General features: G+C 41.5%; 1 protein-coding gene across 1 annotated transcript in view; it reads left to right on the forward strand.

Moving 5' to 3' along the window:
• The window catches only part of GALNT10 (polypeptide N-acetylgalactosaminyltransferase 10), a 339,683-nt gene extending 324,227 nt beyond the window's left edge, over positions 1-15,456 (forward strand). The window contains exons 9-12 of the mRNA XM_077468367.1: positions 3,074-3,295; positions 6,503-6,619; positions 6,698-6,847; positions 7,875-15,456. Of these exons, the coding sequence (XP_077324493.1) occupies positions 3,074-3,295; positions 6,503-6,619; positions 6,698-6,847; positions 7,875-8,042 (657 nt within the window). The 3' untranslated portion in view covers positions 8,043-15,456. The remainder of the gene's footprint in view (positions 1-3,073; positions 3,296-6,502; positions 6,620-6,697; positions 6,848-7,874) is intronic.
• Positions 15,457-18,475: the final 3,019 nt, after the last annotated feature.

The following is an 18,475-nucleotide window of genomic DNA, read 5'->3' on the forward strand; positions in this document are numbered from 1 at the left end:
ACAAGAAATCACTATACTTACCTATTCTGCAGCCACTCAGGTCCCACGCTGAGCTGTCTTCAGTGTGTGGGAGTGTGCAGGAGAGGCAGTGGACACTGGAAGCCCCATAGTATGTCACTTCCCAGGCATTTCACAGCCGTTGTCGGCTTTTTCTCTGTATACAGGATCCGCCGCTGGAGACTGGACTGGATCGGCTTCAGAAAAGATAAGTATATTGATTTTTTTCTTTACGGGGTTAGATAGATTAGGTTTAGAATGTGGCTGAGGGTAGGTTTAGATTGGATTATTTTTGGCTGAACTTCCACTTTCATAATCCTAGCTTTGTTCTATTTGTTGTGCAAAACATTCTTTGTCAGTCTGCCTGCTTTTTTTGTATACTTGTTGGTAATGAACTAGTTTCCTTCTTAGGTTTTGTTTGCTTTCACCAATTGTCTCTGGATTTTTTTAGCCTATCACTTTTCAATATGCAACAAAACATTTTGTAATTCGGACGATGATTTTTTAAATCGCCCTGAACATTCCCTAGTTAGTATAAACCACAAAAAGGATGCATCTGGTTTTGCCTGTAGGCATTCAACCCTTCTACAGACTACCTTGTAGCCGGTCTAGATGATTCAGCTACAAACACACCTCCCTTATGGATCTCCAACACACAGTAGTTGTTCTGACATTAGTGGATCTTCCATTCATGCAACATACTTCTCACTGAGAGCCACTTACTGATATCAAGCCTTCCCTCTATACCAGTGATTCCCAACCAGGGTTCCTCCAGAGGTTGCTAGGGGTTCCTTCAGCATTGGGCAATTTCTGCCTCTTAGATAACTTCCCACGCACACCATTGATCTTTTTAGCTATCTGTAAGGAGGTAATTCTTCCCAATGAACATACGTGTAAGGACCATTCTTCCCACTGACCATCACACTAATGTATCATGAGTTTTAGATTTCAAATTTTTAGCAGGGGTTCCTCGAGACCAGAGAACTATTTCAAGAGTTCCTCTGTGTTGAAAAAGTTGAGAAAGGCTGCTCTACACCATAACATCATGCCAGAACTCGGCAGAACAGTGGTGTAGTGGTTAGCACTCTCACCTAGCAGTAAAAAGGGTTGCTGGTTCGAATCCCAACCACAACACTACCTGCCTGGAGTTTGCATGTTCTCCCTGTGCCTGTATGGGTTTCCTCCAGGTACTCTGGTTTCCTCCCACACTCCAAAGACATGCAGGTAGGTTAATTGGCTTCTGTCCAAAATTGGCCCTAGTATATGAATGGGGACCTTGGATTGTGGGCTCCTTGAGGGTAGGGACCAATGTGAGTGTGCAATGTACAGGGATAGGGATAATTGTATACACTCAGGTTGAACTGGATGGACTGGTGTCTTTATTTAACCTTACTAACTATGAACTATGAACTGCAAGCATGACAGTAATTAAGCGTTGAAATTAAGTTAAAATCTGTATCTTCAGTTCCCTATCCCTTGCACATCTTTTACCTACCTTTAACTACAAGGTGTGCAAATTGGTTTACTGATTAATTTTGAAAGTGCCCGCTGGGCACTGCCTGTGTGTAATTTGTTCTTTGCCGCCATGTTACAGAAAGTATTTTCATGATTAATCTAGTATATGAAGGACACACTGGATTCAAATATGATACTAGATGCAGCCTGTGTTTTCCCTGTAGTTTTGTAAGTGTGATAAAGAGTAGAAAAAGGTTTTTTTTAGTGCAGCTCCACACTGTTAGCTGTGCTGTACACTACATACCCCAGGCAGCTGTACTCTGTGCATTGTGCTGTATGCCTAATACTCTAGATGGTTACACCCCAGACTGCTGCACTTTGTACATTGCACTGTACATTTTATTCTCCGTACTGTTGCACCAGGGGTCTATAAACTTTCTAAATCAAGGGCCGGTTTCATGGTCCTTCAGACTTTAGGAGGGCTGGACTGTAGCCAGTGGGAGTGGAAGTTTTCCTGGCATCAGTGGGACTAAAAATTACATTTGGTATTAAGGGGAGGAATACTGTCCCATCGTTGATATTATTAGGAGGAATATTGCCCCATTATTGGTGTCAGTGGAGAAATGATGCCCCTTTGTTGGCGTGAGATGGCAGAATAATGTCTTGTATCAGTGCGAGGAATAGTGTCTCAAGGGCCAGATAAAGGCAAGCAAAGGGCCACAGTTTGGAGACCACTGTAATAAAGTATGCTGTACAGTACATGCTCTAGGCCTGCTGTGCTGTATGTTATTAACTCTAGACTTTTCCACTTTGTACATTGCACTGTACATTAGATACAGAAAACCACTCTGTACACTGTGAAGGTATATGTGATACGTAATCCAGACCACTCAACTTTGACCACTCACGTGCTGTATGTTACATACTGAAGACAGCTCCACTTTGTACATTGTGCTGCACATGATATACTGAAGCTGTACTTTGTATGCTGTAATCTGTATGTTAGTAGAACGCTACACTGAGCGGAGCTGTGATATATTTTCAATGATGCAGTATGTTTTACACTGTATTAAAGATGACATGCTCTGGACAAAAACACTGTATATTGTGATGTACGATACACATTTCAGACTGCTCCACTCAGTATGTTGTACAGTACATTATATATTCGAAATCACTGCATCCTATCCTGTCTTACATACTTTTTTTCTGCTCTAAGACTTTAAAGCAGAGTTTTCCAGCATTGTAAAGTAAGTAACAGGTTAAGAAAAAATATGTACTCCTCTTATGTTCATATCTTGATCATAATGCAAGACTGCATTAAGAATTCCAAGTGTCTATGATAGTTTGAGCCTGGCTGAACAAATGATTAGAGAAAGATATCCTAAACATATACTTAGCTGTACCTACTGGAGCACAATTTATTTCTGTACTATTGATTCCAAGCCACTGAACACAAAAATATGCTTTTAGCACCATCTAGTGGTCATGTTGCTAACGCCTTTCTATATCTTGATGATACTTTTAACCAGCAATTCTGGTTAAATTCTTTGTTGTTGGGGATTCAGAAGTAATAGCTTGCACTTGATGTTTTGTCTGATAAGTCTACATCCCCTTACAGAACCTAAAGAGAGTAGCTGAAGTGTGGATGGATGAATATGCAGAATATATCTACCAACGACGCCCCGACTACCGGCATCTTTCTCCTGGTGATGTGACATCTCAGAAGGAGCTGCGCAGCAGGTTAAACTGTCAGACCTTCAAGTGGTTCATGACCAAAGTGGCTTGGGACTTGTCCAAGTATTACCCCCCTGTTGAGCCTCCTGCCGCTGCTTGGGGAGAGGTAAGTGAAAGTCAAGCCCAGATATATATTCAAGGGACCCCCATACCAGGGAATGAGTCAACCATTTTGTGTGGCAAAATAATATAGACAAATAGATATAAAGACACATGAAATACATATAAGGATGCTGTTTTTACTGCCAACAATTTTATATTTCTGTTGATCTTTTCTTGAGATCAAACAGTACTGTTACGTAGTCTGGCAGGTGACACCACTTTGTGTTGCAGTTATAAATTGTAGGAGGGATGCAATGGTGTCTTGCCCCATCTAGCCTGCTGACAAATCAGTAGTAGGTTAGTGAGGTCATCCCTCTGCTGTCTCCTCTTTTCAGCATGGCTCCCAGTACTACAATTCCCTATTCCATGCTGAGTGCTATTTTACAGGAGGTTGCAGGTCAAATTCAGGTACTTATGCAAGTTGCATTGAAATAAATACATTTAATGATGTATTCATAATCTGAAGTTCAGCTTTTATGTTTTCAGAACATCAGACTTTTTACCCAATAAAATATATCTAAAGCCAAAATGTTTTACTTCATTTAGGATAGAGTAGTGAGTGGTTATATCTTCTGTCAACTTTTTATTGCTATTAACCCATTCACTGCCACCAATGCATGTCATGCGGCAGCAGCAGGTGATTTTACATATTCGTAAATCTGTCAAATTCACTGTCAGGTGGAAGCTTCCACAAAACCCTTGTAGTAGGCTATCCCGTACAACACACCTGCCATGTTTCCCTTGCTCTGCTATCACATTTGCAGGACCCCCCCAATGGTGGATGCCGCTGGGTAGAAAAGAGCAGGAGACCAGTGAACCCATAATAGCTGTTTTCCCCAAGCTTCAATGAACATGAGAAGTGATGGGCATTACGTCACGTTCGGGTTCAGTTGTCGCTTTCACTGGGTGTTTTGGCCTGAGAAAAAGCTCCATTAGCTTTGGTGGAAGACAGCTGGAACACATGCAGTCACATAGACACCTGATGTTACATTGAAGTTCTGAAGGCAGAAGGTTTTTTTACCTTAATGCATTCCATTCTAAGAAAAGCTTATAACGTGATATCCCTTTGGTCAGAATACAAATAGTAAAACCATAGATGTGGGGAAAGCATGCATCAGATTTGGCGTTTTTAAATTTCACTTTTAATTTTGGTATAAGGAAGAAAGCAACGTATTTAGAGTGGAAGTTCAGTCAAAAGCTAAGTAAGGCTAAACTTACTCCCATCCCCATTCTAAGCTTATTCTATCTAACCATGTAAAGAAAAGATCTGTAAAAGTATTTGTACCTATTGTACCTATTCTGAAGCTGCTCCACTCTACACACGAGCTACTGCTGGTGAGATCATTTGACTGAACTGGAGTGGCTTCAGAATAGGTAAGTATATAAATCTTTTCTCTATAGGGTTAGGTAGAATAGGCTTAGAATTGGGGTGGGAGTAGGTTTAGCCTAATTTAAGTTTGACGATTGTGGGTAACGTTTATGGGTATTTTTATAAAACGGTGGATCTGACAATTCTGCAAACATTCCCTGCAGAGGAATCTTTCTAGCACATGTGGTTTAAATGACAGTGATTGGTTCTCCACCAGAGAATGTTTGTTGAAAGTCGCATTCACTTTTCTACAAATAGACCCAATAATGGGCAGTTGTAGTTCATAACCCTAATGTGTGGGCAATTATTTTCCTATATCTGCCCATATTTTGTACTTTACTTTACTACTTTAGTATTATATTTTACTGGTAACTAGAATTATAACTTTATGATTTATTCTGTAATAGTTGAATTTGTATAGGATTCTGTTCCAGTTTTTTTTTTTTTATATATATAAGGTATATCCTCAGGAAGCAAGAGGATTACCGTACCTTGATATCTCAACTGAGAATTTTTCATTGCTGTCTGTATCCACGTTTAAGGAGAGTTACTCTATCTGGTGACTAGACTGGGACTAAACAAAAGGGAGAAAGATATGATTTTTAGCCACACCAAAAATAAAGGAGAAATCCTCCAGTGGGGACACTTGTTCTGGTGATAACTGTCCAAGAATGGATTTCCCTATGTTTGGAAACTTTTTTTCACACTGCCTGTTGTGTCTCCAGGACTGGAAATTAATGGAACTATCCAGTGGGACACAGGTTGAAAAAAAAAAAAAACTGGCATTGATAGAGTTGGGAAAGGTTTATACAAAAAAGGTATACTTTCATAAGTATAAGTTCACCTTAAAAAACAAAACAAAAAAAAAAAACACTTTTTTTGCATGTAAATGCTGAAGACTTTCAGTGTGAGCTGTTTACCCTGTACATCATAAGGCCAGGCAGTGTTTCACACTGATAGGAAGAGACAGTGAACTACCACAGCACTCAAGAGTGCTGCGGTAGTTCGTTGAGAACTACAAGCTGACAAAGGATGGTGGGACCTGTAGTTAATTAATTCACAGAACTGGACGAAGCCCCACACGGCCGTGCTCTTTTCAAAATGTGACAGCTAGTACTTGAAACCTCTCCCCTTATTGCTGTCAAAGAGAGAGAGAGGGGGGGGTCGGTGAACGGCTGCAGCAGTTGGAACATATTACATGTTCCGCCTTTAAAAACAGGTGGAACATGTAACATATTCCCAAACGTGAACTTATCCTTTAAGTACCAGACCAGTTTACATATATCATGTGTCAGTTGGTTTAAAAGGACAATATGGGGTTGATTTACTAAAGGTAAATATTCTGTGCACTTCAAGTGCACTACAGTTGCTCTAGATCTGAGGGGAACATGCAAGGAAATTAAACTGCATTTATGCTTGTACATGATTGGATGATAGAAATCAGCAGAGCTCCCCTTCATTCAGAGCTCCCCTTTATTCGGCGCTTCCCTACAAAACTAGAACAACCGCACTTGCAGTGCACAACATATTTGCCTTTAGTAAAACAACCTCCATGTGCGTATTGCCAACATGGGCAAACTGTAGGTTAATTTCAAGCATTAGGGTTACTTCTGCAGATCTACCAATTGGTTTGAAACTTGCTAGTCTTGTATCTTGTTGATGGATGAGCAGAAGTTCTTCCAGTAAGGATACATGTATTCATAATTTAAGTAGGTGCACAAGCGATCTTGATCTAAAATGTATTATGAAGAACTGTTATTTAAAATTTACTCAATGTCGAGAGCAATAAAAACATGTGAATATTGGTTTAGACATGTTTTTTTTTTTCCCTTCCTCCTTTAGATTCGGAACAAGAAGACAGGCCTCTGTTTAGACAGTAAGCATGCCTCTATGGGCTCTGAACTACGACTGGAAACCTGCACCAAAGGGCGTAAGGTAGATGCCTGGAACAGTGTGCAGGTAGATAGGATGGATGCTTGAGTTTTCCCTATAGATCGCAGCTCAGCTGGAAAGAAACTAATACAAGCTTTCTTACAGGTATTCACCTTGGGATGGAGAGAAGACATTCGTCCTGGAGATCCACTGCACACCAAGAAAGTATGCTTTGATGCCATATCTCACACCAGTCCTGTCACACTCTTTGATTGCCATGGAATGAGAGGAAACCAGCTTTGGAAATACACAAAGGTCAGCAGGTCTAAACGTTCTTTGTAGTCAGGAAAGAGTGCTAGGTGATGGATCGGACAGGTGAACTTATTGATAGAATGATATATCTAGTCTGTGTCTGGCTGTCTGCTTAGGCTCCATTTACACCTGAGTGTAGTGATTTACTGGCATTTTTCAGACATTTTTTTAAAGCATTTTTGTAAGCATTTTAGAAGTGTATTACATGCGTTTTACAGCCTCATGCATTTTTGTTTAGTCAATAGAAAGCACTAGAGGGAGGACAGGGAGAGGAAATTAGGATTGGCAATTCTATTGTTGTCTATGGGACCAAAGACGCTTGTAATGCCAAAAAGACACTCATGTACTTTTTTGAGTGAACGGCATTTTGCTTCAGGCGACAGAACACTCGTATGTGAACAGGGGCCATTAAAATAATTGGAATTTGGCTTGTTTTAGAGCTACAAGCTTCAAGCAGAAAATTGCTCAGGTGTGAACGGGGCCTTATGCCGCGTACACACAATCGGACTTCCCGGCAGTCCTTCAGACAATTAGATCGTGTGTGGGCTCCAGCTGACATTTTCTTCCCAAAAGTCTGGAGGACCTAGAAATAAGACTGGCTTCAAATTTGCCCACCGGACTCGGCTTTTAGAGGACAATCCGTTCTTCTGTGTGCTAGTCCGACGGACTAAAACCGACGCTAGGGCATTGGCTACTGGCTGTGAACTTCCTTATTCTATGCCATCACGTTTGAATCTGTCTGACTTTTGGCGTGATCGTGTGTGGCCAAGTCCGTCCGTTCGTTTGAAAGTCCGGTGGACCTCAGCTGCAAAGTCCATTGGATTGTCCGTCAAAGTCCGGTCGTGTGTACACGGCATTAGTGTTTCTCAGATCTCTCTCTGTCTGTCTTCCTATGTCATGCTGTCTGTTTGGTATTCAGTAGCTGGCCATAGACATGTCTCTCCTCGCCACCTCTGTCTGTCTATCTATTCTATACGTTTTCAAAGGTACACTTTAAAGAAAATATTAATCCTATCTATTCTACTCCCAGGATAAAACCATCCATCACCCCATCAGTAACAGCTGTTTAGACTGCAACGAATCAGACCGCAGGATCTTCATGAACATTTGTAACCCATCCTCCCAGACACAGCAATGGACTTTTGAAAACACCAACTCCACAATCTTAGAAATCTTCAACAGAGATCGGGGCTTGTAATGAATGGAAAAGGATATACATATATAAATAGGAATATATATTTTAAATCTATATTTTTTACTGGTGGGTGGGTGGGAGATTTGTTCTTTTTGGCAAGAAATGTTTTATTCCGTTCTTCATTTGTGTGTAGGATTAACAAAAAAGGGATATCCTGAATGCAGAAATGCAGGTTGTGCTATTTATCTGTGATGCTGTGAATGAACATATTTAGACCAGATTTAGAGCGGGAAATAATTGAAAGGCCAGCAGATGCCAGTGCTTGGTCTGCTGGATAGGAGGTCTCGTTGCCCTTAGGAGACTGACACAGAGGTCACAAATGAGAGCTCTCATACGCATAAACCCCAAGCTTGGCCTGTCAGCCATGCTGTGGAGAGATTTCTTTGCTGTGATTCTGCAGAGGGGTCAAACGCCCTGCCCAAATGGAAGAATCTATTCCGGGTATAGTTATTGAATATTTTGGACTTGTGATAAGTTTTAACTGTGGCACTAGGGTGCCTTCTGTTTGCTTACTCGCCTCTCTGGGTGAAGTGTGCTAACCCTTTCTTCAGAGAATACTATATCTACCAGTTGGACTTTTGCCTAGTACATACGATGAGAAAATCAGACGAAAAATACCACTTTCGGAGCGATTGTCCGAGAAATTGATTGTCGTTACACAACTTTTGAGATCCAATCACAACAGTTCATGAAAAATTATCCCAGGGGACAAGTATGAAAAATTTAATCAGTACAGTATTCATCTGAAAAAAATCAAGTGACCAAGACCACACGTGACCGCACATTATAATACAATACATTACATAATCGCAGGAAGTTGTATTCTGTCCTACAAGAATTTTTCTAACTCTAGTAATGTATTGTTTGTCGACATGAGACTAGCATACAAAAAAAATAGATGATCACTTGTCCAATATCCTTTTAAACTGTAGGTCTGGACACCTTAAAAACATACGCAGTACATCTCTGCGATATGCTGCAAATGCAGAAAATATAGCTTTATCTTGCCAGAAATGCAGTGAGTTCCTGTTATCCTGTAGTGAACTGAAAATGCTACCTTTGCTGCAGCAGAATGCCAAGTAATGCTATCAACCCTGCCTAAGTTCTCTTGTACTGGCTCACAGAAATTCTCCCCCTTTCCTCAGCTCAATAATTTAAAGGCTATGTCCACCTTTCAGGAAAAAATAATAAATGCACGTATTTTTGCAGAAAAAATATTTTTTTTTTCTACTGGGGCCTGCAAAGTATTGCACCCATGATCAGTGGATCGTAGGTGCAATGTCAGGCTCCTGCAGACACTTCCTCCAGCCTTTTCTTGTCTGTACCCCTATACAGGCTTTTTGTTAGAAAATTGGAGGAAGTGTCAGTGAACTACAAGGGAGCTCATCAGTACCCTCCAGTTCATGGTGGCAGTTGGGACTTGTAGTTTTTTCATTCACAGATCTCTGTGAATGACTGACAGGGCTGTCAGGTAGGGCCCCGCACAGCCCTGGCAATTTTGAATTTGAGAGCAACTGGGATGGAGAAGTACCCCTGTCTGCTATCATGAGGAAGGGGGGGGGGGGGGTTGCTGGAAAATGTTACATGTTACACCCTTAATATGTAACATGTACCAAAGATGAACTTAGCCTTTTAAAGTGGAACTTTACTAAAAAAAAAAAAAATTGCAAACAGGCAGTTTTTTTTTAATACAGAAAATAAATACTATGTCCCTTCTGTAATAAAGTCTTTTTATCTGACTGTTCTGTGTACACAGCTGCAGATGCAAAGCTCAGTGTATAATTGCGGCATCTGCTGAGATGAATGAACTCAAGCACATGTGCAGGAGTGACATTGTCCCTGCCCGGCCAATCAAAATGGCAGAAGATAACCCCTTAAGACCAGCCGAAGATGTCAGCAGCCAGCGATGGATCTATGGGATACCACATTGCTGGAGTGGAGCTGAACATCTGCTTTAGGGGGGAGGACTGGGCAGAGCTGACAACACTGCTTTAGACTTCAGTTTAGAGCCAAGTTAGTAGTCACTGGATTTCTGGCAGATCAAAAAATGTTTTTTGTATTGGCCCTTACACATTCCAGAAAAATTCTGGCTTGTTGCGCACATGTCCAACTACTTGCTCAATGATATGCTTGCCCCAGAGGGCATAGTATATGGCCAAACTCTTGTAGACACCTGACCATCACACCTACTATGCAGCCTAAAGTATGTAGACACCTCTTTAATAACTGAGTTCTGTGTTTTCAGTGAAGGGTGCTACTAAAGCTACAGCATACAATAAAAAAATTTTTAGACAGCTGTGTGGTTCCAACCTTGTGCAAACAGTTTGGAGAAGACCCTTTTTTTATTCCAGCATGTCTGTGCCAGGTCCATTAAGACATGATTTGATGCTGATTGAGTTTCCCATGGAGAAACACTGTGGTCCTCACAGAACCTTGCCATAAACCCTTCTGAGCACTTTTGGGATAAATGGGAATGGTGAATGCGAGCCAGATCTTCTCATTCAACATTAGTTCCTGACCTCACAAATGGTCTTTTGGTTAAATATGTACACATTTTTCCACACAGACTCCAATGTCAAAAATCCTTCCCAGAAAAGTGGAGAGGCTAATTCATTAATGGTTAAAATTCTGAAATGGGATGTCCAACAAGCACACTTAGGTGTGATGGTCAGATGACAAAGTTGGCACAAAGGGGTTATTTAAGACAAGCAAATCAACTTTGCACTCCAAGTGGACTTGGTAGTGCAGTCGCTCTAAATCTAAGGGGTAGATCTGAAATGAGGGGAAGCTCTGCTGATTTTATCATCCAATAATGTGCAAGCTAAAATGCTGTTTATTTTCCTTGCATGTCCCCCTCGGATCTACAGCGACTTTACTTCCAAGTGCACTTGCAGTGCAAAGTGAATTTTCCTTCAGTAAACAACCCCCAAAGTTCTGCTCATATACTATAACAGTGGCCCCAACGAATTAGAGGGTAATGTCTCCCTACACTAAACTGAAATTTCTGCTGGAACAATTAAAACATGGTCTAACAGGTCCAATGGAACGGTTTTAACACAGCATCACTGAAATGAGCAAACCTGCAAAGCATTAGTAAACAGCAAATGCCGAAACTTGAAATATTTTCTAGTGCCTTGCTGGACAAGAGGACCATGGGAGTTGGGTGGAGCCTGTTAAATTTGTTTTTCATCTTTACCTCTCAATGACAAGGAGCCATTTGTATGACTGAGTATTACAAACCTGTGAATGAGTGCTTTTATTTGCATGTCCTAGCAATGAATTGCAGCTTACAAATAAGTTGTTGATGGTGAAAGAAGACCCTTTTACGCTCTCTGATGAGCTGGCATTTTCATCAGTTCAGATATTGTCTTTACATGTATATTGGAGCTGCCATACTGATAACATTTACAGGGATGCTTTGTTGCTTAGGAACTACTAAACTTAATAGCAAAGAGTTAGTTTATGTGAGCTACTAGTAACATGCACGATTGGGATACTTGATCTTTTTTGAAGCTTTGCTGTGCAGCGTTTGGCTAAATGAGGCAAAAAGAAGCACCATGTTTAGTTTGGTGTTTTTCTATGGGGTTACTGATCAGTCAGTCAATCTTTTCCGTTTTGTATCACCTTCACATAGTCATCTAGGTTGTGAAAATCCCCTGAGACTTATAGCCAGTATTTTACATAAAACTGTACTATGCTTAAAACAGCAAGGCAGCAAAGCAATAAGGCAGCAGTATTGCTGAAATGCAGTACATTGTGGAGCCTATGTTAAGCTGGCCTTACACTGGTCTAATTTCATCCCCTTCCTGATGAACCAGTCAAATGTTGATCAGTGAATGGCCCTGTCAGTACCACTCTGTCACCCTTCAGTTTAAAAAGGCACTGGGGGGGGGGGGGGGTTGTTCAGGATTCTGACAGCTGGTGGTGCCAGCTGTCAGAATATAATAACTGCAATGGAGATTTGTGCACCAAGACTGTTAAGCATAGATGGAAATATATATATATATATATATATATATGTGTGTGTGTGTATATGGCCAATTTGTCTTCATTTCAGTCCCCGTGGAGCCCCTTTTGGGAGGAGCCTTACCCCTGTCATTCAGCTGTCAAATGCTAGGGCTTCAGTAAGCGGTAGAGACTCTGGCATTTAAATAATCATGGGCAGAGAAGGGGCAGGGCTAATCCTGACTTTTCCCAGTCAAGGCCATCTGTACAGCCTGGGTACAAAAAGACTGATTTTAAGGCTAACACCAGTTGTCTGCACTTCAGCACATCTGTTACACATGAGCACTGAGGCCAGTAGACTGTTTACAGACAGCCCATGTATGTGTATAGGAACAGATCAGCTGCACATGCACAGCCACTCTTCCTAATTTGGTGTATGGGTGCGGGTGAGCTGCCTAGCCGCACCCATATCAAATTAGAACATGTGGCTGTGTCCGTGAAGTTGCTGCTTCCCCATGCACTTACATAAGCTACCTGAACGTAGCACCTGGTGGCTAAAGTTCCAATAAAAATGTCCCATTCACAGCCTAAGGGACTCATTCCCCTTGTGAATGAGGCCTTGCTTTAGAAAAGTTTTAAGTTTAACTAACACACTTAGATTTTTGGTGACACAACTGACAGTTCTGCATGTTTGTTGACTGAGCCATTCCTCTATATTACTCTGGGGCCTGTGGAGCAATTAGAAAAAGACCACAAAATCATTGTAAGGCTAGATTTCTACCAACCCAATTCATAGCTGAATGGGTACAGGCGGACACAGGAGCAAACACAGTTACAGCATAGCTCGTAATATTGCTTAAAGTGGTTGTAAACCCTAGGACAAAAAAAAAACCTTCAGAACAAAGGCATAATGCACTAGTATGCATAGCATACTAGCTCATTATGAATTACTTACCTGCAATTGAAGTCCCTGCAGCCGTCCTCGTACACCGCTCAGACGGCTGACATCGCCCCCGGATTTACTTCCGGGTATTGCGAACTCTGGCGCTGTGATTGGCCGGAGCTGCGATGATGATACTCCTGTGCATGTGCGTGGGAGCCACCGGTAATGGCACACTCACTGAAGCAACGGCATGTACCTGTTATTGCTTCAGTGCATGTGTGATGACGGCACATGCAAATACAGGGGATATCTCCTAAACCGTTCAGTTTTCAGGAGATATCCAGGGTAGCAACAAGTAAGCCTTATGGCTTACCTGTACCAAAAAGTGTGTTGCAAGGGTTTACAACCACTTTAAGTATATCATGCATCAAGTATATGCTACCTAATTTATTTTCTTGCATAATACGCTTATCTGTTGAGGTCCAAAACGAAACTGTGTTTCCACATAACCTTCTACCTACCTCTTAATCCTGGAGACCGCAGTACAATGCATAGTGTATATACACTGCTGTCCTTTAACTGGTAATGTATTGATTTCAATTTATAAACGACACACAGGTTACAAAAGAGCCCAAGCATCCAAGAACAGCCAATTATATTCTAACCAGGAATAAATTTAATAGGATGCTTTCACATGGCAAGGCAGGTATAAGCTGCGGTTGGGGGCAGGCTTTAAATTAAAACTGTTGCTTTGCCCTGCATAAGTAGCTTTTATCTCTCTTTTTTGTTTTGGATAGAGCAGGCAAGGATTGGAACCTTTTTTCAGTTTTTTTTTTTTATAATGGTCTGTGTGATGGCTAGGGAGATTCATCCCCTCGATTTGTCCTGGTAAAATATCAGTGGAAAAAATGATGAGAAAATGCAAAATGTTGCCACTATAATAAGAATAGAGGGAAAATCATCCAACGAGGACACTTGATGCGGTGACAACTGTCTGAGAGGAGATTTCCATCACTTTGGAGAGCTTTTCTTTCACTTCCTGTTGTGGCTACACCACAGGAAATGAAGGGACATCTCCCCAAATAAACATAGATTAAAAAACATGACATGAGTTTTACATATTCCCTGCTCTATCAAGAAGAAAAAAACTTTTAGAAATAGGAGGGTCTGTTCTGTAATGCCAGAGTATAAAAAGCACTAATAGGCATATTTTTGGATGAATTGACTTCAGGAGACTGGAATCATGGACCCTACATTTTCTCCATTTGTATGTTTGGGTGGTGCAGTGCCCTGGACTAGCCACAAAGATCAGACAAAGGGGTGGGCTAAAAACAGTGAGTGAAGCCTCAGAATTTAGTATGTTCTGTTAATGTGCCAGAGTGATACATGGAATGTGACACTGTATGTAATGTGCCGGAGTGGGCCATTAGAAATAACTGTGCTGGTTGGTAGACCAATTCCTTTCATATATTTGCAACTTTGTTACACATTGCAAATCTATCATATTTCAGCTTTTTTCAGGTTAGTGAAAACAAAAGAGAATCTGATTAGTAGATGCAAGCAATATGTGCTTTACTTCCCCATGCATCCCTCCAGTTAATGAGTTGCATCTTGAGATGTCAAGACTCCCCTTTTTATTTTACATGTCCGCAACCTGGCTGTAATCCGAGATTTCTGAACTGAATAGTTTCCAAAACTGATACTTCATATTTCCATTCTTTTGCTACTTGTATCTGTATAGACTTTTGTAAGTGACATATCTTCATTGGAACAGCTGAAAAGTAGGCCATGTATAACCAACAAAACTGTTGGTACTGTTGTACTTCTTGAAGAATGTTGACCATCCTAGTGGTAGCTGTGACTCCATGATGAATGATTAAAGGAACAATCCACCCAGGTTTGGGTAGAAGCTTAGAAGCTTTTCTGCTGGTGAATAGTAATAACTTGGGCTTTTTCAGGCTAGGAGTCAAACCCATGTATGCAAGCCTGCCAGTAAGCCGTTACCTGTATGTGACAATCATCTCTGGCCAAAGCATTTCCCACACTGTATACACACCCCTTATATCAGTGCAGCTGTGGGGTGGGAAATGCCCCGACCACAAATAATTGGTTGGTACAGGTGACAGCTACCTGGTGGGCTCACACATGTCAATTTGAATTCTATTCCAAACATAGCCAAGCTCATCCCTACTGGTGTAAGGTCTTAAGCTGGCCATACGCAGATCAGATTTCACTTGATTTCTGGGAATCAGGAGAACCAACCTGGCTTGTAAAATATCAAATGAGAAATTGAAGGAGCCGGACATGAAAAAAGGCAGCCGAACAGTGACAGCAGCCAATATGCTAACAGCCATGGTTGGTGCTGACCGTGAGAATACAGTAGCCAGCAACAGGAGAGACGTTCTTCAATGCTGCCTAGTTTAGATGGGGAATGTATGGATCAAATGTCTTTTTTCTCATTCAGCATGTTTGGCTAAACAAGAGAACTTGTGTTGTGCCAGTTTTACTTTAATAGCTTCATTGTGTAATGTAAAATGTATTTAAAAAGCAGAAAAAGATTTCGTTCTGGCTCCACTTTTTTTTTTTTGTGGGGGGTGGGGGGGCGTAGGGATTTAAAAACCCATCTGCAGAGGTCTGCAAGCTGGAGAACCCTAAGAACATGAACATGCATAAGTGACTCTTCTCATTACCTACTTAGAACAGAAATGGCACACCCACTGGGACTGACCCTTTCATTTTCTTGATTTAAACTTTGAATTTACTGTTTTCATATTCTGTATGTTATTTTCCAAAGCCTCAACTTTAAATAATGTGTTATATTCTGTTTTGGGTATGTGAAAATGAAATTGCCAAAAATCACTTGTACAGTATTGATAATGTCGTGACAACGTTTACCTTTTACTTCTTGCCAGTGGAAGAGAAAATGACAAGTATTTCTGTACCATAGAAAATGTGAGAGCCTTATAGAGATCGCTTTTTGTTTTTAATACTTTAAAAAGAGCGTATAGCGGTCGCTTTAATGCAGCTAAAAATGTGTAGCTCTGGCTAATGTATCCGGTGCTACTCAAAATGGACCTGTTACCTTTTAGCAGACATAATAATGTAGAGAAGATTGTAAGGAAGGAACACTTTGCTTGTTAAATATAAATGTGAAATTTTAGTGTTTTTAAAGTTCTTCCCTTTTCAATTTAGACCATCTAAGCACCAAAAACACTATTTAAAGAGGGATTCCGCCCAAAAAAAAAAATATTAAAAGCCAGCAGCTATAAATACTACAGCTGCTGACTTTTAATAAATGGACACTCACCTGTCCCGGGTTCCAGCGATGCCGGCAGCCGAGGCCGATCGACCGCTCGGGCCTCGGCTGCTGCCGCCGCCATTCGAGGTGAGGGAATCAGGAAGTAAAGCGAATCGGCTTCACTTCCCGGTTCCCTACTGCGCATGCGCGAGCCGCGCAATAGGAAATCTCCGCGCTGTCACTGGGACCCGTGTGTGTGTCCCAGCAGACAGCGCGGCAGGGCAGGAAATGGCGTAGACTCCCGTGGGAGTCTATGCCCGGAAGTGGGTGGAAATACCTGTCTTTGACAGGTATCTCCACCCCCCTCCCCCCTGAAAGGTGTCAATTGTGACACCGGAGGGGGGGGGTTCCGATCAGCGGAGGTTCCACTTTAGGGTGGAATCCCGCTTTAATTCATGTTTAATATTCAAGGCAAACTCCCCCATCCACCCATGTCTCTATGCTTTATTTTACTAAGAAATCACTTTAAAAAACACTCCCCTAGTATAATTCCAGTAGCATTTACTTCCTGGAATCCATGTGCCCTAAAAGTGATTGTAAAGGCTTGTTTAAAAAAAATAACAAACATGTTATACTTACTTATTCTGTGCAGTTGGTTTTGCACAGAGCACCCCAGATCCTCCTCTTCTCGCTCCCAGCCTCTCCCTCCTTTGAGTGACCCTCAGCCAGCAGTTTGCTACAGGGGTCATCCAAGCTGAGTCAGAGCTCCGTATATACACACTGAGCCCAGACCTGGCCCACCCTCTCCCCCCCCCCCCCCCCCCCCTAGATTTGCTTACTGACTTTGATTGACAGCCACGGAAGCCATTAGCGACACTGCTCTGTCTCAGCCAATTAGAAGGAGTGTACTGGATGGCTGAAGAGATCCTGGACATCATTGGAGAGAGAAGGAGCTCAGGTAGGTAATGGGGGGGGGGGGGGGGGGGGGCTGCTACACACAGAAGATTTTTTTGCATAGAATGCATTAAGATGAAAAACCTTCTGCTTTTACAACTCCTTTAACTCAGGCATGCAGACGGGAGGGTGTGCTTAAACCCCCGCCCTATATATATTAGTATAATAAAGAAGGTTTTTAAAGTTTACAACACAGTTGTAGCTAATTGCTTTAGTTGGTTCAACATCTTTGTATGTTTTATTGCTTAGGGATGGGGGCAATTTCAGGAGGCGCCTCATTCTTGGTTATACGGGAGTTGTTCTACCTGCTAAAGGATTTTTATTTTTGTCCATCCAGTCCTGGCAGTGCTAAGCAGCATAGCGATTTCTGGTAAGGCAGGACCTTGTTTTAGTTTACTAACACCTACAAGTCTTGCACCCACCCAGCCTGTGATTGGACAAAGGAGAAGCAGCAGTTTCCCCTTCCTATCGGTATGCTCCTCACAATTACAAATACAATTGACAGGCCCATTGTGCAGCTTCTTCCTCCCCCAGTCTAAACGGTGCTGTACAGAGACTGCAAGGCTGATACTAATTCAAATTCAGATACTAAACACTTCTTGTATTAAAAAACAAATACATCCAAAGATATATTAAATGAACACAGAGCTGCATTATAGTCTGTCTCTTATGTCTGCTTCAAGTTCAGCTTCAAAGGGTGTGATTAAATGTAATGTTTTTCTGGGAAGCTTATTAAAAGAAAATAAGGGCTACAGAGGTAATACTTAGAGTCATTTTTGAAATAGCTTAAAGCCTAACTCCAGTTAAAGTTTCTGTCAAGTTTTTAATTCTATCTGTAAAACAGTTGGCAAGATACTACCCTCACTTCCTGTCCCTCTGATGCCCATAAAAGAAATATGAAAGGTGCATTCGTTTTTGGGATAGGAAGTAAAGTTTCATAATAACCACCTTTGCAGAAGTGCCAACTCTAACTTGATTTACAAAAAATTTGATTTTTGCTTGGGTAGATTTCAAATGATTTCCTATCTTGACAGAAATCAAGTGCAATCTCTCAATTAGGGACACAAATGGCAATAAAATGACATGCTTAACCCTAAGGTTTTAGCTGCTATTGGGCTTGAATCCTAATTAAACCCCTTCCAGTGGTAACTATACTTCTTTGTACTTGCCTTAGATCAGCTGGTGAGATGGTTTAGAAACTGCATCCGATGTTGAGCGGAGAGTCAATCTTTTTCTCAGCCAGCGGAGCTATATGTTACTACACAGCCTGTTCTCCAAAGCCCTAAGTAAATAGCCATCTCTCTGCAAACCTTTTCCTTTAGGTCTTATAGAGAAAAGTCGCATGCAGCTACCAATCATTGAGAAGAGGATTGAAGCTTGGGCTATGGCTCCTGGACCAACCCCCCCCCACTGATC

This window comes from Lithobates pipiens, unplaced genomic scaffold (genome assembly GCF_037356315.1).
Source record: "Lithobates pipiens isolate NorthernLeopardFrog02 unplaced genomic scaffold, aLitPip1_a1.2 Scaffold_8, whole genome shotgun sequence".
Lineage (NCBI taxonomy): Eukaryota > Metazoa > Chordata > Amphibia > Anura > Ranidae > Lithobates > Lithobates pipiens.